The sequence below is a fragment of the Macaca mulatta genome, chromosome 17 (assembly GCF_049350105.2).
Source record: "Macaca mulatta isolate MMU2019108-1 chromosome 17, T2T-MMU8v2.0, whole genome shotgun sequence".
Lineage (NCBI taxonomy): Eukaryota > Metazoa > Chordata > Mammalia > Primates > Cercopithecidae > Macaca > Macaca mulatta.
Window position 1 is genome coordinate 72,044,498 of NC_133422.1, and position 23,752 is coordinate 72,068,249.

Below are 23,752 nucleotides of genomic sequence, written 5' to 3' on the forward strand. Positions count from 1 at the left end.
TGGTCAATTTCATATTTATTTTATCATAAGATATGTAGTCACAATTTTATAATAATTGAAGTCAGCTTAATAGTCCTTAGTATTCTGATATATTCAGTTTGCTTCATTAATAAAGCAATTATTATACTTGGTTAGTATTGTCCATGTAAGTCTATGAATAATTGTTATAAACTATATAAGTCTCTGGAAGAAAAATATGAAGAATAATTAATTTCAAAAGGGACCAGAGAATTTATAGATTTTGTTCATGATATATACTGGCTGCTCAAGTTCAGAGAGTAGGGATATTAAATTTTATTTTTATTATATATTTTTTGAGATAGGGGTATTGCTATGCTGCCGAGGCTGGTTTCAAAGTCCTGGCCTAAGTGATCTTCTGGCCTCAGCCTCCCAAAGTGCTGGGATTACAGACATGGGCCACTACACCCACCTAACACTGAATTTTAATGGAAATAGTGTTGGAGAGATCCAGGAGAATAAATTTCAATTCCAACACTGTTAAAAAATAATCATAGAATCTATCTGCATCCGAATTAAATTTAAAAATAAAGAAGTTAGGTGCTTAAAAACAGAAAACAGAGCCAAACATAAAACACGACAGAATAAATATTATCCTTTGATAAAGATGACTGTTTATTGCTTACACTAATAATATAAAGAAAATTTGTTTTTAAAAAATCACATCTCAGCAGCCTTAAAGAAAAGGCCTGTTATATATGACCTATCTAACTATGATAGGCCAAACATAAACTCAGAAATAAACGCCTATTAGATCCAGACAGTATTTGGGAAGAAGCAACTATTACCGAGTTGCCAAAGAGGAAGGTCAAGATGCAGGGATGGCTGTCTTCCTTCTGGGCTTCTCTTCACAAAATTTTTTCTACTCCCCCAAATCAGCCAATTATCAGAAAGCTGGTCTTACAAAGAATATCCCATTATGTTACAGTGACTATAACTAGCAATATATAAAACAAATTCAAAATTCTTCCTAACATCTTAGCAGAAAACCTGCATTATTCTTCTGCCAAACTTACATATTAACTTTAAATTTAAATTTACAATAATATAGAACCCTGAAAAATGTGGTCCATTGAGAACAAGGATAAATATAACAGGTATGATGTAACTTTAGAAGCATACAAAATTTCTAAAATTATAAATGGTAAATTTAATTTAAAACAAAATTATATATCTAATCAAGTACTCTATATGATATTGATAATTTTATTTAGAAAAGATTCATGTTCAACAAAAAGAAATAATAATAGATATCTGGCAGTAAATAGGCTTAGAAAAACGATACAAATAGAGGCACAGCCCCAAATCTTGAAAAACTTATGACCTGTTTTTAAATAATGGTTTAAATGAATCAAATGAAAGAAAGCCAACCTTAAAAATGACACTAAAATATAAATTATTATAACAGAAAACAATTAAGAATTATACTTTCTTGGCCTTTTGGCTAAGATCAAGTGAAGATGCCATGGTGTCTTTAAGAAAAAAATATTAATAGTAGAGTATACTCTGGAACGATTTTGCAAAGAAATGTGTTCTGCACATGTTCTTTAGTAGGAATCACTCTCTCTTACCCTCCAGGGACTCTGTCTGGCCGTCCACTACTGACACAGCTGGCTCCATAACCTGTACAGTCTCCACAGACAGTGCAAACCATGCACTGCTCCAGCTTCCATTTGTGCATGCCTGGAGGGCACATCATAGACTTCTCATCTTTTTCATCTAGTTCTTCTTCCAGGTCTTCATCCATTGCTGTTGCCATATTTTCAACTCCAAACCCTATTTGACAGATCAATTTATAATTGTTATACAGATTACTTTCATGTATAAAAGATGGATGACTATATTTCCCAGTTTAAAAAATAACAGCATGCTAATCCAAGCAATTATACAAAGAAATGCTTAAATTTGAGTAACGAAAATAAATTTTAATTTACAGATCACTAATAAACACTCTCCCCATTTCATTTCTGCAAAAGAAGGCAAGGAAGGCTATTATCAAATGTCTCTTGACTGTTACCATCTGCCAATCATACTTTTAAATCTTTTCCTGTTTTCCATCCTCACTACCAACACTTTCATTCAACAGACCAAAGAAAGCCTCCCCACCATGCTCCACGCCAAGAGTCCCCCACTCTAGATCATCCTCCTACTGCCACCAATCATCCTCCCAAAGCACGTATTTGATCCCACAACTTCATAATTTACAAACCCCCAATGACTTTCTAAGGTCTTCAGAAGAGCAAAACTCAGCAAGATGCAGTAGGCACAAGATGGCTCCTAATTTTCTCCAATCTCATTTCTTTTCCCTCTGCTCTCCAAATACTCTGTGTCCTTCCATATGCTCAGGGCCTTTGTTCATTCTTGCTCCCTCTGCCTCTTCCTTCCTCATTTACAAGATGCCTCTGCCTATCTTATCTAGCAGAGAAACTTCAGCCTTCAAAAATTCAGCTCAGAAGTCATTCCCTATGAAAGCACTTGCTACCTTTTCCAGGCAGTCAGTCACTACCTCCTTAGTGCCTGTTTATACCTCGCTTACAACTTTTTAAAATGGTGTTACAATTCATTCATCTTTTTTTTTCTAAATTGAACACCTACTATACTCCAGGGATTCCTTCATGGCAAGAAATCAACAAACCTTTTATAAAGGGCCAGTAAATAATTCAGGCTCTGTGGCCCATACAAATCCTTGTCACATTTTTTACAATCCTTACAATGTAAAATCAATTTTTAGCTTGGAGGGCTATGTAAAAAATGATATCAGGTTATATACTCTGCAGACCTCTGCTCTAGAAACTGAAGACTGTTAATAATGAGCTGTTATAAAGCTTATAATATAGTGAGAAAAACAGACATTAATCAAATAACCAAATAAAAATGTAAACTACAACTGATAGGGTTTTTAAGGAACACTGTACTATAGGACCATATGATGGGAGAACAAATCTGTGGGAGTCTAGTAATTATTTTTTATATTTGACTTTCCTAAAGGATCTAAGTTATGAGGTTATGTCTTGCTCATACTATCTCTTATTCTTAGTCAACCTTATTCTCCTATACCTATAACATCCACTTAACATATAGCTATCACTCAATACAGGTCTATCTAATTAAGAAATAAACTTATAGCATATGTAGCCTTTTGGGGTTTTGCCACTTCTAATCTATGGGCAAGCAGAAAAATTAGACAACCAAGCATCAGATAGCTATATCTAGGATTAAAATAAGGTGATCCTGAAGGAAGCCTCAGTGACTATTTTTAATAATCATAGCTAAAATGTACTGAGCACTATTGTAACTAGCTCTATAAGCATTACTCATTTAATCATTCCAACAGTACTGGAACTATTATCCTCAAATTAATCTTTACAGTCAATGGAATCTCAATCACAATGTCAAGCAGATAGAGTTGGTTCTGATTTATATGGAAAATAAAATCTCCCACCTGGCTACATTCATCAAAATTTAAAAAGAAAAAGGTTGGAAATTTTGACATCAAAGTTTCGAAATTATGTATAACAAATGAAACTTTAAACCACAGGTTAGTCAAAGATATATAAAAATAATACGCAAAAAAAGCTCCTACAAATCAATTTTTAAAAGTAAGTAAAATAAAGTTTGAAGAGATGTTCAAACTCAGTATTAATAACCAAGGGGATGAAAAATAAAAGAAAAATGAGAGACCTGGCAATTCTACTCCTAGGTATATACCCAAAAGACATGACTAAAGACTTTCACCAAAAGACATTTACTAGAATGTTCACAGCAAAATTATTCATAATAACCAAAACTGGAAACCATCCAAATACCCAAATACTAGAAAGAATTTTAAAACTGTAGTATCTATGTATAATTTAATAGAACAAAAATGAACAATCTATAACTACTTGTAACAATATGTATGAACTTCATAAACATAAAACAATGAAAAGAAACTGGACACAAAAGAGTTCATACTGCATGATTTCATTTATATGAAGTATAAAAAGAAAACTAATTTATGGTAATTAACTGGGAAGCAGACAGGAACATAAAGTGGGGCTTTCTGGGGTGCTGGTAATATGTGGTTTCTTAATCTGGGTGCTGATTACATGAATACAATCAATTTGAGAAAATTCATCAAGATACTATGTATACTTTCCTGCATGCATATTATACTTCAATATAACAAAAAATTACAATAAGATACCATTTCATAGCCACCAAATTGACAAAAATCAGTCTGTCAATATCAAGTACTTGACGTGATGTGGAAAATCCAACTCTACCGGTCAGAGTATAAACTGCTACAATCTCTTTCAAGAAAAATCCAATGAAACTGAAATCCACAACAGAGCAATCACACCAGAGAACGTCTCAAACGTTTGCCAGGAAACGTGTATAAAGCAGGTTTTAAACTAATTTATAACAATGAAAAATTGGAAATAAGCCCATCCATCAACAGGAGAATGGATACACTATGGCATGTTCATTGTGTGGTATATTACACATTAGTTAACATAAATCATTTAAATTTATATGAACCAACATGGACAAATTTCTAACAGAATGATGAGGAAAAAAACGATTTGTAGAAAAATATAAATAACAGATTAATACTTACAAAAACACATAAAACAGTAGTATATTTTTATGTGTAAAAGAGATATGATTATGCAATATTATTTTACACATAAAATATAAAAGAACACGTAAAAATATATAAGAACATGACTGAACATATACTTATCAAAGTCATGATCACGGTTAGCTCTGGAGAGAAATGGAATATGATAATAAGCCTTAGAAGGGGAATATGGGGCACTTGAATCTTATCTGTGATTTTTTTTTTAACTGAAAAAAAATGACAAGACATGGTACATACACAATTTTTTAATACTTCAATATTTTCTGTACTTTCCTGGTTTAAATAAACTTTTAAAATATTCCTTTATGTTCTTTTAAAATTGATACATAACTGTTGTACCTATTTATGGCATACATGTGAGTTTTCATACATGCATCCAATGCCTAATGATCAAATCAGGGTAAGTGGGATCAAGTCGGGGTAACTGGGATAGTCTAAGTACTCTCTTCTAGCTATTTTGAAATATACAATATGTTGTTGTTAACGACATTCACCCTACTCTGCTCCTGAACATTAGAACTTATTCCTTCTCTCTGATTGTATTTTTGTACCTATTAACCAACCCCTCTTCTTCGCCCCCTCTCACTATCCTTATAAGCCTCTGGTAATCACTATTCTATTTACTACCTCCATGAAATCAATTTTTTAGTTCCCACATATATTTGTCTCTCTGTCCCTGGTTTATTCAGTTAACTTCATGTCCTCCAGTTCCATCCATGTCGCTGCAAATAACAAGATTTCATTCTTTTCTTAGGGCTGAATAATATTCTATTGCGTATGTATCACATTTTTCTTTACCCATTCATCTGCTGATGGACACTTAAGTTGATTCCATATCTTGGCTGTTGCAGATACTGCTGTGATAAACATGAGAATGCTGGCATCTCTCTGACATACAGATTTCCTTTCTTTTGGATACATATACCCAGAAGTGGGGTTGCTGGATCATGTGGCAGTTCTATTTTCAGTTTTTTGAGTCACCTTCATACGAATGAAAAATCTATGTTTTCCCTAGTTGCTGTACTAATTTACATTTCCACTAGCCATGTATGAGCATTCCCCTTTCTCCACATCCTCCCCAGCATCTGTTATGACTCTGCAATCAGTATGCATTGTATGTGTCTTACTTTACTCATCTGCTTTCTAATTCATTACTTACCAAGAGGGTACGTATCATTCCTATTAAAAAAATCTTTTAACAATTTTACTTTGATTATTACAAAATTTCACTGAAGAATCTAGAACACAAGTGTAAATTTATGCTCAATTTTCACAAAAGAGTTTCAGAATAATGAGGAAACAATGTTTTTCACTTCAGACTTCTTATAAAACATAATCTGAACATACATTTAAAAAAAAAACTGATTCTCCCCTTTGTCCTAGCAGTTATTGTCCAAAACAAGTTCACTAATTTAGCAAATCAAAGTATTTCCATTGTGAAGTAATCCATTTCTTTCTTTTGTTCCTTCTTCATTTGCCAATATATTCTAATAACTTGCTCATTTTTAAACTGATGCATTTTAAATACACACACAGACACACAAATAAGGCAAAGACAAAGAAGGTTGGGTTCCTGAGATCCACATGAGTCTGACATCAAAGCCTCAAAACAGAAAAACCAGGTTCTGTTATTTTATACAGCATTAATCCTCGAAATTATTGGTACTTTAACTAAAGTTCAATGCTTAGTTCTAATAATATATATGTGTTGTTTTATTCTCTTGTCCATACAAAATTTAAAACAGAAAATCAGAAATTGCAGTGAAAGGTATAAACATGATAGCAGCTAGATGTAAAAACTGAAGGCAAGAAGTAGACATGCTATTTAAAACCACAACAACAAAACAAGACCACAAAATACAGGGCAATCAAAGGATAACGACCTTCGTTCTCTTCAATGGCCTGAGGGTTGGGGCAAAGGATACTGTGAAGAAGATGTGTCTACAATTTAGTCTTTTCTTGGTAAAGTGTCAGATATTCATAAGGATCACTCTTAGTTGTCAAGAACAGGTTAAATTACAGGTAGCATGTGCTGTTAAATGGGATGATAATATTTGCCAGATAGACTACTGTCAAAAATGGTTAAAATTTCAAACGTGGTATAAAAGCAAAAAGTTTGGAAAAGACTTTTCTGGGGTAATGTAGTCATCAAAGATGCTAAGTCAAAGAAGCATTATTTTATGTAGAATTTAGAAGATGATTTGAGTAAGCCAGCTCATTTGCTCAAAAATCAAAAATCTAAAGTATATTTGCTTTTCCGGTGATATTTTATCGTAAATATTATCAAATAAATAAGAAATTCAGTGGTTTTCCTAATTCACAAGTATAAAGTCAAAGAGCCACTCAAATCCAATTAAAAAAAAAGTGAAAAATATCTGAATAGACATTTTTCAAAAGCAGACATATGAATGGCAAACAGGTATATGAAAAGGTGTTCAACATCACGGATCATCAGAGAAATGCAAATCAAAACTACACTGAGATATCATCTCACCCCAGTTAAAATGGCTTTTATCCAAAAGACAGGCAATAACAAATGTTGGAGAGGATGTGGAGAAAAGGGAACACTGGTACACTGTTGGTGAGAATGTAAATTTAGTACAGCCACTCTGGAGAACAGTATGGAGCTTCCCCAAAAAACTAAAACTAGAACTACCATATGATCCAACAATCCCACTGCTATGAATATACCCAAAAGAAAGGAAACTACTACATCAAGGAGATATCTGCACTCTTATGTTTATTGCAGCACTATTCACAATAGCCAAGATTTGGAAGCAACCTAAGTGTCCATCAACAGATGAATGGATACAGAAAATGTGGTACATAAACACAATGGAGTACTACTTAACCATAAAAAAGACTGAGATCCTATCATTTGCAACAAGATGTAACTGGAGGATACTATGATAAGTGAAAGAAGGCAGGCATCAAAAGACAAACTTCACATGTTCTCACTCATTTGTGGGAGCTAAAAATTAAAATAATTGAACTCATGAAGATAGTACAATGCTGGTTACTAGAGGCTGGGAAAGGTGGTCGGGGAGAGTGGGTGAGAAATGGGATGGTTAGTTGGCATAAAAACATAATTAGATTGAAGAGATTACTATTTGATAGCACAGCAGGGTGATTACAGTCGGTGACAATTTGTTGTACACTTTAGAACAACTGAGGGAGTACAATTGGAATGTTCATAACACAAAGAAAGGACAAATGCTAGAGATGATGGAGACACCATTTACCCTAATGTGATTATTATATATTGTATCAAAATAACTCAAGTACCCCATACACATACCTACTATCTATCCATCAAAATTTTTTTAAAAATTTAAATAGGAACAAAAAGAAAAAGAAGAGCCACTCATTTTGAAAAGAACAAGACTTTTCACTATGTTGTTCTGAAAAACTAATGAATAGACAACACAAATTGTAATATCTAAGAATTAAACACCTACCTTTCCCACCTTGGTTCATGGCACCAGTGTCTCGTCCACACTGTCCTTTATTATTTACACCAAATGTCCACACTTCTCCGTTCTTCATTAAAACACAAGTGTGAGCTTTGCCCATAGCTACCTGAGTTACAAAATGGCCCTTCAAATCAGTTACCAAACCTAAAAGAAAGAAACAAATTTACTAAACACAATAAAAAGGCCCTTCTGAGCTTAGTAATAGAACTACCTCAATACAGAACTGTTTATTTCTGGGGCAAAATAACTTAACAAAATGAGAAATAAGTAGCCAAAAGTCTGGCAGAGTATCACTGAATTAACTTTGTAACATTGTAATGTAGCTTCAATGAATCCTAAAACGTTATCATCCAGACTTGGGGCATAACTTTACTGTAGCTTTCTCTCAAGCTTACTTCTCCTGAATGCTTCCTCCAAATGGTAACCCCTCTCCACAGTACTCAGAAGGGTCAGAAAATCTCAAACTTTTCTGGTCTAAGCACAAAGGAGTCCATAAATAATTTGTTTTACCTGCTTTGACCTGCCTCAGCAAAACAAAGTAAAATAATTGCCATAGTGTATTGACATGAAATTGTTTTTGTAGAAACTAGTGAGACTTTCCAAACAGTATTTTTCAATCCTTTTCAACCTACAATACTTTCTTCCATAATCCAATACATAACTATTTTCTAAACTTCACTTATCCATATATTATTTTTATTATACTTGTCATATCCAAGTGCCACTCATATTATCTATTTAATATGTTTTGTATCAACTCTAAATTGATCGTAGCATCTTCAACCTTATCAAGTAGTAATAACATTAATAAAGATTATTGACTATTTTTCCAATATACATTAAAATAAAAACACGTTTTCAAGTATTTGTTTTAAATTACAAATAATATCAATCTCACAGTATGCTTTGGGAAAACTGTTCTACATTATTAGCTCAGATATCACCACCTTGAGGTGGCCTTCACTTTCACCTTACACTAGCTTAGGTCTTTTTGTTAATTATACCTCAAAAATTTCCACTTTTAATATCTAGCGCATTTGAAAAAGGTTAAGTGTATGTGTATGTATATATAAAACAGTAGTTATTTATTATTAACAGTACTAGCTGACATGTTTTGAGACCTTACATGATGTGCTAAGCATTTCTTAAGCTCTACCTCCTATAATCTTCATAACAACCATATGAAGCAGGTGCTATCATTATTTTTTGCAGGTAGAAAAAAAACAAAAAGAAAACTCTTAAACGTTAAGTAAACTGATACCCAGTTAAAGGTTAAGAAAACTGTTACCCAATTAAAAGTGTTGGTGCCAGGGGCTGGGTGCGGTGGCTCACGCCTGTAATCCCAGCACTTTGGGAGGCTGAGGCAGGTGGATCACTTGAGGTCAGGAGTTCGAGACCAGCCTGGCCAACACAGTGAAATCTCATCTCTACTAAAAATACAAAAAATTAGCTGGGCGTCGTGATGTGTGCCTATAATCTCAGCTACTTGGGAGGCTGAGGTGGGACAATCGCTGGAACCCAGGAGGCAGAGGTTGCAGTGAGCTGAGATTGCATCACTGCACTCCAGCCTGGGGGACAGAGTAAGACTCCATCCCCACCCCCACCAAAAAAAAAGTGTTGATGCTAGGATCTGAGTCTATGTCCATAACCATTCAATGCCACTTCCCCAACATTTAAGTCCTCTAATACCCAACTGTCCTTCAGATCCTTAAAAAGGCAGTAACCAGGTCTGACAGGTCTGTCAATCACTGATGTATCATCCAAGCTCAATAAATATATGTTGAAGAGATATACAAGTTTCCATCAGCTCTACCCAGTGAATGTTAGTAAGCAATAATTATTCTGAATATTATTTTTAAAGTGTACAAGAGCCCACTCCCAAATTCTGATTTACTCTGATAGCTGCTTCCAAATGAGAATCTAAATATTATAGCATTAAGCCAGTTCACTTATCATCTGGGTACCTCTTGACTTAATAATTAATGGCTATAAATGTTCTACAGATGTAATTTCCCCAGCATGAGGCAATCATATAAATTTCTAATCATAAACTTCATTAATTCTAGTTTCCTTTTTTCCAAAGAAACTCAAAGGTTTTACATACTTATCACACATAAAATCCTTCCAAGTGGGATGCCTCATTCATTATATTCATTTCTAGCTGCTAGAAAGAAAATCTAGTAACCAAATGTGACAAGTTTTGGAGATTAGCATTTATAAATATAAAACGATTTAGCTAGTTCCACCCCTCATATCCACTTCTTAAACTTGGTTTATCAGTCACCCAGACACTAGAAAATAATTCTTGAGACCCTACAACGTGGCAGACACTGTGCTAGGCACTGGGGATAGAACAGTAAATAAGACAGATCATCCCAGCCAAACACCCTAATGGGGGAGAAAAAATACTTCAACAATTATAAACTAGCTTTGTCATGAAAATCACTTCCCCAGGATACTGCCACTGTCCCAGGGACATGTCCCATAAGCACCTGAATCTAGGGAAAGCATTCCACAGAAGTCACAGCTACAGTGAAGCTTCCCTTGCCAAGCTCTATGATTAGCTCTGCACGAAACTAGGGACAGTGCTCCTAATGACAAGATATGACAGAGAATTTCTCTTTCGAAATATTTCACATTTGGAAGGAAATGTAAAAAATGTAGAGAAAGCATGCTACAAACATAAATTTTCTAGATATGTCTTTGTCATACAAAACTAATACTGAAACTTCTTTGCATAAAATTTTTTTTAACTTACTTGAACTATCAGAGTAAATGGCATCTTTTCCAAACATGTAGAGTTCTCCATCTTTAGAAATAACAGAACTACTTCCATTATTGCAGGCTGTATACACCACAATCTTTCCTTCCATCTTAATTATCTTTTTAGGTTTATAAGGTTTGGATTGCCGTCTGCTCTTAGCTTTAAAAAAGAAATTAGATTAAATCAAGACCTCTATGTACCAATAATAATAATAATGGTTTGTATATAAAGCTCAAAGAAAAAAAAGCATGTATTATTTGCATTTATGACACTATTCTATTTGTCCATTTTCACAAAGGCCTGGGCTTCCCAACATGTCACTTAAAATTAGTGAACCTGCTAGCCTCATCTGGTCAATTAATATTTATGCTATAATTGCTAGATCCTCATTCCTTGAAGTACATTCAAATTCTCAGTGAGTAATATTAGTTTTCTACCAAACTCCTGGAGGGCCCAATCTCTAAATTAGCTATTGCATTATTAATACCATTCTACTAACACATATGTAAAATCTCCTTTTTTTCCAAGTTGTTATTCACATGTATTCTTGTTAGATCCTGTAAAGTAAAAGAAGTTCCTCATTCATTCAACATATATATTGAATAAGCAGTTACATCAAGTCTATATATATATATATATATATATATATATATATTTTTTTTTTTTTTTTTTTGAGATGGAGTCTTGCTCCTGTTGCCCAGGCTGGAGCACAATGGCACGATCTCAGCTCACTGCAACCTCCACCTCCCAGGTTGAAGTGATTCTCCTGCCTCAGCCTCCTGAGTAGCTGAGATTACAGGCACCCACAACCGCACCTGGCTAATTTTTGTATTTTTAGAAGAGATGGGGTTTTGCCATGTTGGTCAGGCTGGTCTCGAATTCCTGACCTCGTGATCCACCCGCCTTGGCCTTCCAAAGTGCTGGGATTACAGGTGTGAGACACCGTGCCCAGCTGTCAATGAGATATTATAAGGAAAGGAGATATATATATATATATGGAAGGAGAGTGAATAATTTTAAATGTGGTGATTCAAGCAGCCACTGCTCTCAAAAACTAAATCCTTGAACTAGGCAAAATATGGGAAACAAGAAACCAATTGTTCCTTCAGTCAACCCCAGTCCCTGCATGTCTTTCAGAACAAAAATATATTGCTGCTGTGCTGGGGCTTAAAATACTCTACTTTTCATACGACATGACACACACACACACACACACACACACACACACGTATACACAAACACACATACGTATATATACAGACACATACACTACAACTACTTTACCTGGTCCTCAAAGAAAGGACAATGTCCTCCAAATGCCAGAAGGAAAAACTATTCTGAGAGATAATAATACACTTTATGGCTACTTTAAAGGGTTTTTCCAAATAATTTTTATTTTCACATTATTTTTACATTATGTATTGGCTTTACAACCTAATCCCTATAAGATGCTTCTCCAATGTGCTAAAATATATAAAGTACGTGAGAATTTATAACGAGAAAAATGACACTTTGAGGAAGACTGCACAGAAACATAAGAAATATGAGACATAAACAAAATAATTTTCTTTGTCATTGCTTAGCAATGATTCCATCACAGAGAAATAACACCAAAAATGGTAATACAGTCCAGGCATGCTGGCTCGTGACTGTTATCTCAGCACTTTGGGAGGCTGGCAGATTGCTTGAGTGCAGGAGTTTGAGACCAGCCTGGGCAACATGGCAAAACTCCATCTCTACAAAAAATACAAAAATTAGCTGAGCATGGTTGCATGTGCCTATAGTCCCACATACTCATGAGGCTGAGGTGAGAGGGTCACTTGAGCCCAGGGGTCAAAGCTGCAGTGAGCTAATCACACTACTGCACTCCGGCCTGGGTCACAGAGTAAGACCCTGTCTCAAAAAACACAAAAACAAAAACTATAATCCACAGTCAATACTATTACAAAAGATTACGTAAAGTTTACCTTCATTCTGAAGTATACATTCCTTCCAAAGTTTTGGGTTTCCTAAAATAATCTATTGCAACAAGTAAGTTTTTAAAATAACATTAACTGCTATAAAATAAGCATATACTCTCAGATGAATAGCCACGTTCCCATAAAGCATAAAAATTCATAAATATGAACTTTAGAATGAAATTAGCAAGCACATTTTTTTTTCAATGAACAGTAACCCACTGCCATTAATTAAATATGTCCCCAGTGTAAAATCCTCTATTAACTTGGTGAGGTTAGTGTTGTTGAAATTGGTAACTTTATGTTAATAAACTTTTATTTATTTTTACTAAAATAAAGCATTTATTTTTACTAAATGCATAGTTGATCACTCAACTTACTTGATTCTCCATCTTCTCCTTTACTAGCAGATCCTGTAAAGAATATGCTCCCATCTTCTGCAACTAAAAGGGCGTGAGAGCCATCGTGTCCAACTGAGAAGTGTACTATCTTTGGAGATTTTGTAATTGGCAGCTCAACCCATTTTCCTGCTGAAGGACCACCTTGTTTGATTCCAAGACTCTGGTATTTGCCAGTGTAATATATCTTATACATTAAAAAAAAAAAAAAAAGGAATTATGGTGCTTTTTGTAATAGTGCATCAGATTTCACACAGAAAAAAAAAGGACATCAATATTTTACTGAAAAACAAAATTCACATAAAAACAAACTCTTTTTCACACTATTCAACTTATGGGAGTTGAGCAAGAAATACAAATATTTTACCAAGAAGACACAGTTCATAATAGCTTTTTTATCTTTTATCCATTAAGTTTTCTGTCTTCTATAGGCACACTTCATAGTACCCTAAAATAACTACAATAGTAACATCAAAGATAACAGATCACCATAACAGATGTAATAACAAAGACGTTTGAAATATTTAGAGAAGTACCAAAATGTGACACAGAGACACAAAGTGAGCACATGCTGTTAGAAAAATGGTGCCAACAGACTCACTCAACTCAGGGTTGTCACAAACCTTCAATTTGTAAAAAGAGCAATTATTTGTGAAGTGCAACAAAACTAAGCACAATAAAATGAGGCATGCCTGTACTGTTTCCAACATGAATACAATTTTATCTCATAAAAAATAATTTTAAATCAAAATTTAAAAGATTATTCTCATTAAAGATGCAAACTATATAAACTAATCAACAGATTGTACTTTAATCTCTTAAATCAGAGAATGCTAATTTTTAATCCAAAGAGAATAACTTACCTTTCCATTTGCTGTTTTCATTAGCGCAAACTCTCGTCCTGCACCAAGAATTGCTGACTCCTCATCAAATCCTGTACCTGAAATACGAGACTAATAAATACTATTGCATTTCTAATATGAAGAATTCTAAACACAACATGTACTATTTTGAGTGATTGCAATGTCAATTCAAAATCACTAAAAAACAAGGATGACAAAATGTTATACACTCAAATTTTTAAACATATTAACCATAGGTATAGTACTCCAAGGAATGATAAAGCTATCATAATCTGTTTCTCTTGTTCCAAACCAGTAACAAATTAATTTTTTAAATATACAACAAAAAATTTTAAAAATTCAATGTCAGTAATATTCCTTGAATTAATGTAAAAATGGCCAAATTTTTATTGAGCATTTATTAGGTACCATGCATTCACAAAATTTATCTCATTTGATTCCTCAACTATACCATTTGGTTTACAAATAAGCAAATATAAAGGTTGGAGAGGTTAGTCCAGACACAGTCATTTGAGCTTGGAACAATGCCATGCAGATATCTGAATTAAAGTATTTCAGATTCTCTGCCTATGTCTTTTTCTACAGAAGAACATCTTATATAGCTACTCCATGAATTCAAATATATATTTTATATATATATATAAAATGCATATACACACAGATCCTTATGCATATTTTCAAATTGTAAAACTATGAATAATTGTAACTTTATATATACTACATTTTATGATTTTGTCCAACTATACAAACTACTAATTAGTTTCTGGGCTTTTAAAATTTTAAATATGTAATTTCAATTCGATATTTTTCTAGGGAAGAATTATAAAAATACTACAAAATTAGAATATATAAAGTAAAGCACTAATGCCAAGTTTATTAAATATAATGAGATAACAGTCAAAAAAGGAGGAGGATCTTACAAAGAACCCTACAAGTTATGGAAGGTCACTATTAAACCTGGAGTGGTGTGGCAAGCCAAAACTAAAACTCTCAGGAGAACTCATGATCCTAATTACTTTTACAACATTACAACAGCAAATAATCTAAGCCGAAGAAATACTCTGTGGTTATCTGCATTTCTCTATCCAAATGAAAGATTACTGACCTGTGTGTAAGGCCAATTACCACTGTCACAATCTATAACACCATTCTATAGTTACCCTGAAAATCTGTTCAAGTAAAAACTTAAAAAATTTCAATGAGAGAACTATGCATATTGTTGTAATGACATTTACAACGTAAGTTTTCAAATTTTTAAATAGTTGAATAATGATGCAGCATATAAACTAATGGCATTCACCAATATCCATCCATAATTCTCATTAAATTTTATTTTCTTTTGCTCTATTCAAAACAAAAATGAGAAATTATTAGTCATCTTCTTAGAATGGTCTTCAAATATTGTACTTTGTTTAAAGGCCGCATTTCCTATTTATTCATATTAATTCAAAATTATCCTTTATATTAATAGTAACAGACACAAAACAGCTGCTACAATATAAACTGAACTGGTGAAAACACAATTCATTTTTAAGAGAATTAAAAATTGAAAATTAAAATACGGGGAAAACACTTGATTTGCTATCTTACTTATAATATGCAAGTCCTTTTCCAGATCGAATAGTGAGATACCACAGGCATGTAAGCATTTTCTAGCCAGTTTAAGTTGCAATTCTTGCTGCAGAACAGGTTCAGTGCTTGTGGCAAATATCCTGACAACAAAGCCATCCTAAGAAAAATAAAACATCCGCAGCATTATATTACAGAAAGAGGTCGTTCAAGGCTCTACAGTCTATCTAATAAAAGCTAAATAATTTAAGGCAGAGAAATTCAATTTACACTAGTTACTTAAGATTCAGGATACTTACATCTCTTGAAGCAGCTATCTGATTAATATATTCTCCATCAGTGAATAAAATATTTTGACCTTCAGTGTGGCAATCTGTGCAAAAGGAAGAAAAAGTATTTATATTACAATACAAGCAAATACCTTGCAAAATGAATTTACTCCTCTGTTGAAGTCAAAATGAGAGTTCTCCACGCAATAAGGATAAACTTAAACTCAAAAGGAGACTGTGCTTTTTAATAAAGAATTACAAATTAGCAGAGATTAATTCAACTAATCATACTTATTACATTTTTGCTTATATTTATAAATCTTCCATAACCAAGGACCTGAGATCCCACCTCATTTCAAAATGAGTTAGTATTAGATATAGTCTGATAGTAAACATGCACCACAATGAACAAACTATAATGTTGGTTACAATCATTTCAATACAATCACATGCAATGGAGGCAACACTCTACTCTCAGACATACATCACAGTCATTAGTGTCACAGAAAAATACAGACTTAAAGCTTCTGTATTTGATGTCTATTGTGCCCAACTAGATATCCCTTGCTTTGTAAAATGGATATTCATAACCAGTTGTGCATTTCCCACTTAGAAATTCTATGTTTATTCACAGCATTTTTAGCATTTAGTGTGCTCTAAACTTTTTAAATATTTGTCCAACACAGAGCAGACAAATACATGCTTACGTTTTTACTTTTATCTCAAAGCAGTCATGTATCTTGGCTAGAATACCGTATTTCATCAATACTGTATGCATCTCCATAAAATAGTACACCACATACTTTGATCAAAATAATGCACAAGCTCAATTGTAACAAGGGATACCAGTATTACAGAAGGACCACAGGAACATGTGTTAGTGACTGCTACTAAATAACACAAAACTACAAGCAAAATCAACATCTAAGTATAAATTCTATCCTTTTGGAAAAACAAATTTTCAGCAAGCAAGTTAAAAGCACACACACACACATACTTCCCAAAATAACTGCAGAGAACTAGGATGAATCTCTCCATTAATCACAATACCAAAACAAAAAATAACATTTCATTTCTAGTTGCACCTGAATCAATAAAACATAAAATTCTGATTTTGGAATGCAGTAATGGAGCCCACCCGAATAAGCTAGATTATTCTTTATCTTTGCCCAGGAGCTTCATACTAGCATACTTCCTTATCATAAATATGCAAAACACAGGCAGACCCTTACCAAATAGAGAATTCAGGGATCACAAACTGGAAATAGAAACTGGGAGACAAGGCCCACTGGTAGCCCAAGAGACTTGGTAATCAAAGAGAGGAGAAATCAAAAGAAAGAGTTCCTAGTCCACTGTACAGAACACAAAGAGGCGCAAGAAAGATGCTTCTCAAGCTCTAAGCAGTAAGATTTTAAACTAAAAAGCAAAGAAGAAAAACTCATTATAATTTCAGATAAATGCAGGGGTGAGGAGTGAAGCGGCGCAAGAAGAGTAGCAAAAAGCCTCAGAACTGAGGCAACCTGTCACCAGACATGGGGAGAAAATGACATAAAGATACAATCTGTAAGATAAGCTGAGGTTTAAAGAATAAAATGACAATTATCAGAGAAAAAAGTATGTTTTAAGCTCGTCAAAACTAGGTTGAAATACTTTTTAAATAAACTATACTGTAAGACAAGCTGGAACATGAAGCTCAGGGAATTACCTGATTTATGTCAACTTGAAACATGGTATTCATTACCATCTACAAACCTGACAATTTACTTCTGCTCCTTGATTGGAAGGCTACAGAGCGGAGCTATCCCTACCCAGGAAAAACAAAAAGTGCTATTTGATGAAAATTCAGTCCAGGTCAAAAAAATGAGAAAATTACAAAAGGCTTCTTCAGGCTTGAGGGAGGAGTCTTCTGCCACGTGGTTTCAAGATTTTCTCTTTATGGTTTCTTTATCCATCATGTAGTATTTTAAGATCATATCTTCAGGAATATATCAAGCAATGTCTGCCAGTTTTGAAGACAAATACGGGACTATCTTCCCGAAGTTTGGTTCACTCTTCACCACTAATACAGCACACACTTATGAAACACAGAAAGCCACACTTGTATCGTTCAAAGTTGCATTTCAGAAGTTAAACGAAGCAATGGAATTTAAACTGAATAAAGACATTAAGTAATTTTTTTTATCAAGGCAGAATAAATAAAACAGCTGTAGGCAGATATTTTCAAATTGTCTTCTCAGTCACTGTCTCTATTACATGTGCAGGGTTTCTCAGAAGTAAATCCTTGATATTAGTACCCATGAGTTATAGCGGAGGGCATGTGTCAATTTAGAATTTTTCCTCTACATCATTATCCTAAAATGACTGGCACAAAGATAGCACAGCAGGAATGCTCATTACAGTGTAATTTATATAGCAAAACACTGGAAGGCTTTCATTCCCAAACATTAATCAATGGAATATATTTTGTAACATTTAAGTGACATTGTAGAAGACTATTTAATGACCTAGAAATATTTTCAGAATATTAAGTGAAAGAGATAGATTAAAAAAGCAATATGTAGCATATGATCACACTTTTTTACAAGTATGGACATATACACACAGGAAAAATACGAGAAGGATATTTACCAACATGTTCATAGTGTTTATATATGGGAAGTGGGATTATAATTATTTCAATTCATTCTTTTTAGTTCATATGATTTTTATACAACAAACATGATTACTTTTAATATATGTATAAATATGTGCAGGGAGTGCGCATGTTATCAAAAGTATTTTTTAATATTATTATTATCATTATTGTTATTATGACCAAAGACATGGCCCAGGACTTGTAATGAAAAAACAAACAAACAAAAAAAAACTGTTGACATATCTGAAAATAGATGGCTATTTTCAAAATGATTTTATTAAGTCAACCGCTTTCCAAAGCTGCTCTATTTCTGAAATGGACATGAAATGTGGTATTTACTTTAACATAGTGTCATGTACACTAATATGTATCTATGTATAGGTATTAAGGTTCCAATAAATGTTTTATGAAGTTATTAAGATTATATTTAAAAATTAACATGCAGCCCAGGAGCAGCTATTCTTCTCAACGCACTCTTCAGAAGTAGCTCTCACTTTCAGATGGTCAAGTGCTTACAAGTAATATTGCTACTATGAAATTATTGACAGACACATTAGACGTTCAAGATTTTAATATAAACAGCTTCAGAAAGTATCAACATTATAAGCAAATTCAAAGACCTTACAATAAAGAATATGCATTTTTCCAGCATTTGACAAAATTTGAGACCTACTGCCTGAAAATTTAGCAGTGATTTAAGTGAATATATAAAAGCCTCAAAATTAAAGCAAAATAAACTATGTCCAAAGACCTTTATCAAAGCATTATTAAGAAGCATAAGAAGCATAAGAAGCATAAATGATGAAATTTTAAAAAAATTCCTGACCCACCCTAAACTCTGTCTCTGAAACCTCTTTAACATAAATAAAATAAAATAAAGGAGGAAAACTCAACTGCAGTGTTGTTAAAGTAAAAATAAACAGAAGGTTCTTTATACTGGATCACATGAGAGTCAGAGTTCTGATTTTATTAAGAGCAACACAGTTACATCACTCCACTAATTCAGCAGCTAAGAAAATCGTGGTGGGGTGAGGTCAGAGATTAGGCCATAGCTGGCCAATTTTGAAAACAAATATTAAAACTTATATTTCTATGTCTATTGTCTTGATATGTATTAACTTTACATAGACTATAAAATGCTTTGTATGTCAAGATTTTTAAAACCCTTTTATAAGCAAGCACTATCCCTTGCTAATCATTCTTTATGTGTCTAAATAGCCTAACATGCACATTTCTTAAAATTGCTTGTGGAAAAAAAAATGACTACTTGAAACATACCTGGTAACATTACAGTTCCATCTTGCTCCAGTGTTTCAGGGCTTATCCTTATGGCTGTCATGCTGTGGTTATTCACATCTCTATATAATAAATAACCCTGATAACAGCAAAACATTTTCCTGTTAAAATATTTATTACTAATTCAGCAGAAAAAGCAGCCATACAACTCCATATTACAGGTTTTTGAGTTACAATAATACATCAATATTGATGTCTAAAAGATGTTAAAGATTAAAAATATAAGAACATTCCTCTCACTTAGAGGAAAAGTCATTATTGAAAATTGATTTAACATATTCCCAGAAACATAATTAGGTATACTAAACAGGACAGTACAGGTACAAACATTTTGTATATGACCATATCACTAGCCAAGTAAATAATATAAATGATCACTGTTACTTTAACAAATAATTTAAGAAAAATAACAAGTATTGAGTTTGCTATTTGAAAATGAATAGCACAGTGGTTTCAGAAGGTGTGATATGTCACTGAACACACTTCTATAATAAAATATTTTCCACGGCATTATTTCTTAGATAAAACACAGTAGAGTGGCAAATAAAAATTCAATGACATATTTTAAGCTAAGTTCAACTTTTAAGCGACAATTACTGAGAAACTAATTTGTTATCTAAAATTTAATTTCAGGCTGGGGGCGGTGGCTCATGCCTGTAATCCCAGCACTTTGGGAGGCTGAGGCACTTTGGGAGGCTGGGATTTGTCCCAGCTACTCTGGAGGCTGAGGCAGGAGAATCGCCTGAACCTGGGAGGCAGAGGTTGCAGTGAGCTGAGATCGTGCCACTGCATTCCAGCCTTGGTGACAAAAGTGAAACTACAACTCCAAAAAAAATTTTAATTCCAAATTCTCCCCAACAGTTGATACAGTAGAATTATTCTTCACGCAACAATAATAATTTCCATAGTTTTCAAAATAGTTTCAAATATCTTTTATCATTTGATCCTGACAACAAATCTCATGAGCTCAGCAAGGCAGGCAAGCAGGGAAATCTTTATTCTCTATCCTTATACAAGGGAACTTGGGTTTCACTGTTCAGGTGGGTACCATATGGAAAAAAATATTTCTAGTCCCTCTTGTCCATCCTTCATTTGCTTTTCTCCATAAGAGGAGGAGTAATGTATCCATCTGGCTGCTGACCTTGTAAAAGGCTGATACCTATCTGGCTATGTTGGTCAGGAGATAAGATCACAACATTAAGAAAGACACACCAGCCCATGGCTTTTCTCTCTTGTGATTCTTTGCATATTCTCCATGCAGGTAGCTGTCTACTGAGCAGGCCAAACACTGTTTCCTAGAAAGTACTGAAACTAGACTAAAATGAAAGAGTTTCTAGTAAGAAACCCTAATTTGGCCTCAGGACACGTATACATTTCCAATTAAAACATGCTAATCAGGCTGGGTGGGGTGGCTCAGGCCTGTAATCCCAGCACTTTGGCTCATTTGAGGTCAGGCAGGTGGCTCACTTGAAGTCAGGGGTTCAAGACCAGCCTGGCCAACATGGTGAAACCCTGTCTCTACTAGAAATACAAAAAAAATTAGCTAGGCACAGTGGCATGGGCCTGTAGTCCCAGCTTCTCAGGAAGCTGAGGTGCAAGAATCTCTTCAACCCAGGAAGCAGAGGTTGCAGTGAGCCGAGACTGCGCCACTCCACTCTAGCCTGGATGACACAGCGAGATTCTGTCTCAGTTTTAAAAAAAAGTGCTAATGATAAAGGTGGTCTTCAATTCTTATCTAGAGACTCACTTAAACAAGAACTCTAAAGAAGGTATGTTTAATCCCATCTTAAAGCTAAATAACAGAGGACCAAATAAGTTAAATGAGTTGTCCAGTCATATAGCTAGTAATAAGCAGAGCCAGAACTAAAACTGAACCTCTTATGAGTTCTGAGCCAGTGTTCTTTACACTACACTATTCAGTTGTTATGGCCATATTAGTAAAACTATATCATTTTTGTTTAAATAGAAGCGACATTATTGATTAAACAAGGACAAATCACATGTTTTAAAAGATAAGAAAATTTTGGTTTATTGTGGATAGTCTCTTACCTGAGCATACCCTAACCAAGACTTTTTTTCTTTTCTGTTTCTAATACGGGATGTAGAATTGTATATATGGCCCTGCAAAATAAAAAAAGTTAGTCTATCAGTGGTTTCATAATCAACAGTCAATGAAAAATAATACAAATGGGTGAATGACATTTAACGCCTGTATTTCAATTATAGTTTTCAAATAAATATTTTTACACCCAAATTAGGTCACATTCTAGAAATGAAACTAGAAACACACAGAACACAATTCGTTATGGTTATAACTCTGTATAATTAAGGAACTGTAAGAAAGCACATTACCCTAACTGTTCCACTGTATCCAGAGCCTATTTTATATAATCCATCCTTGCATAACAGATAAAGAAAAAATCCATCATTCTGAAGTAGACATTGGTCATCTTCATCAACAGATATTTCTTTTAATGGCCACTTGTGCATTAAAGCTGCTTTCTTAATGCCATTACTAAACCAGTCCTGAATTTGAATTTTCCCCACCAAAACTGCTTGTACACTTCTCTGTAGCGAATTTAGAATTGTTGGCACCTAGCCAAAAGAGAAGAAAAAAATGAAAAAACATTTTAAAATGTTACAAACACAAAACAAAGATACTTTGGTAACATATCATCATTGATAAGACAATAAATTGTTCAGAATGATACTTCGCATGCCAGCAAAAAGTACCAACTAAAAGTTCATCTACAAGAAGCAAATCTCAAGCAAGGTAGAATTCTTTACTCTTGGGATTCCATGTCATTCGCCAATACTGTAAAATCTTTGCCATTATTTCAAGTACTCTATCTCCACAAATCTATTATTGCCTTGTGGAACTCAGACTGTATTACATTAGATTTTGTCATTCTTGATCCATGTTTCTTATTTTATCTTCCATATTCCTCTCCTTGTCACTCTGTTGCATTCAAGATAATTCCTTCCTCTTTATCCTTCAGTTAGCCATTTCCACCTTCAATCATATTATACAATAGTTAACCCATTTTAAGTTTCTAATTGTAATTGTTTGGTTTTTCATTTCTAGGAATTCAATTTGTTTTCTTTCCTAATGTCTGACTACTTTTTATATTCTCACTCCTTAATCATACTTTTGGTATTTTCTTTTATTACTTTAACCATACTTTATATATTCATACACATACACATTCTATATCAAATAATTTCAATATCTAAGGATTTGGCAGGATTGATTCTACCATACTTGTTTCTGCTAATTCTCAATAATGGTGCCTTTTTCCATGTACTTTTTTTATTGATTTGTTTCTGAGCTCAAATGCAATAAACAGTGTTTTATCTGCAGAAAACCTTTGAAGTCGAGAGTTCAACCCTCCAGAAAGGATTTCAGTCTCCTTTAATACAGCACCTTGCAGTACTACCATGTCCACCTTGCTTTAAACTCTCTGCTAAGCTTTTTGAAATGGACAAGTAATATGCAGTTGGGTGCCAAAATAAATCTGAGATGTGAATAGTTATACACACTGATAGGGTTTGGTTGTGTTCCCACTCAAATCTCATCTTGAATTCCCATGTGTTGTGGAAGGGACCCAGTGGGAGATAACTGAATCATGGGGGCAAGTCTTTCCTGTGCTCTTCTCATGATCGCGAGTAAGCCTCACGAGATCTGATGGTTTTAAAAAGAGGAATTTCCCTGAACAAGCTCTCTTTGCCTGCTGTCATCCACATAAGACATGACTTGCTCCTCCTTGCCTTCCACCATGATTGTGAGGTTTCCCCAGCCAAGTGGAACTGTAAATCCATTAAACCTCTTTATTGTGTAAATTGCCCAGTCTCAGGGACATCTCTATCAACAGTGTGAAAATGGAC

The 23,752-nt window shown here is 33.9% G+C and overlaps 1 protein-coding gene and 1 pseudogene across 16 annotated transcripts in view; one reads left to right on the top strand and one right to left on the bottom strand.

Annotated features, from left to right (window-relative positions):
• Positions 1-23,752, bottom strand: part of MYCBP2 (MYC binding protein 2) — a 286,215-nt gene that overhangs the window by 205,040 nt on the left and 57,423 nt on the right. For all 16 annotated transcript variants that reach the window (XM_077973872.1, XM_028837602.2, XM_015121243.3 and 13 more), the window contains exons 6-15: positions 22,220-22,462; positions 21,917-21,988; positions 19,850-19,946; positions 15,967-16,040; positions 15,689-15,827; positions 14,099-14,175; positions 13,218-13,422; positions 10,874-11,038; positions 8,101-8,259; positions 1,590-1,794 (exon numbers count right to left, since the gene is read on the bottom strand). In XM_077973872.1, the coding sequence (XP_077829998.1) occupies positions 1,590-1,794; positions 8,101-8,259; positions 10,874-11,038; positions 13,218-13,422; positions 14,099-14,175; positions 15,689-15,827; positions 15,967-16,040; positions 19,850-19,946; positions 21,917-21,988; positions 22,220-22,462 (1,436 nt within the window). The remainder of the gene's footprint in view (positions 1-1,589; positions 1,795-8,100; positions 8,260-10,873; positions 11,039-13,217; positions 13,423-14,098; positions 14,176-15,688; positions 15,828-15,966; positions 16,041-19,849; positions 19,947-21,916; positions 21,989-22,219; positions 22,463-23,752) is intronic.
• On the top strand, positions 1,443-1,574 carry LOC114673644 (U2 spliceosomal RNA; annotated as a pseudogene).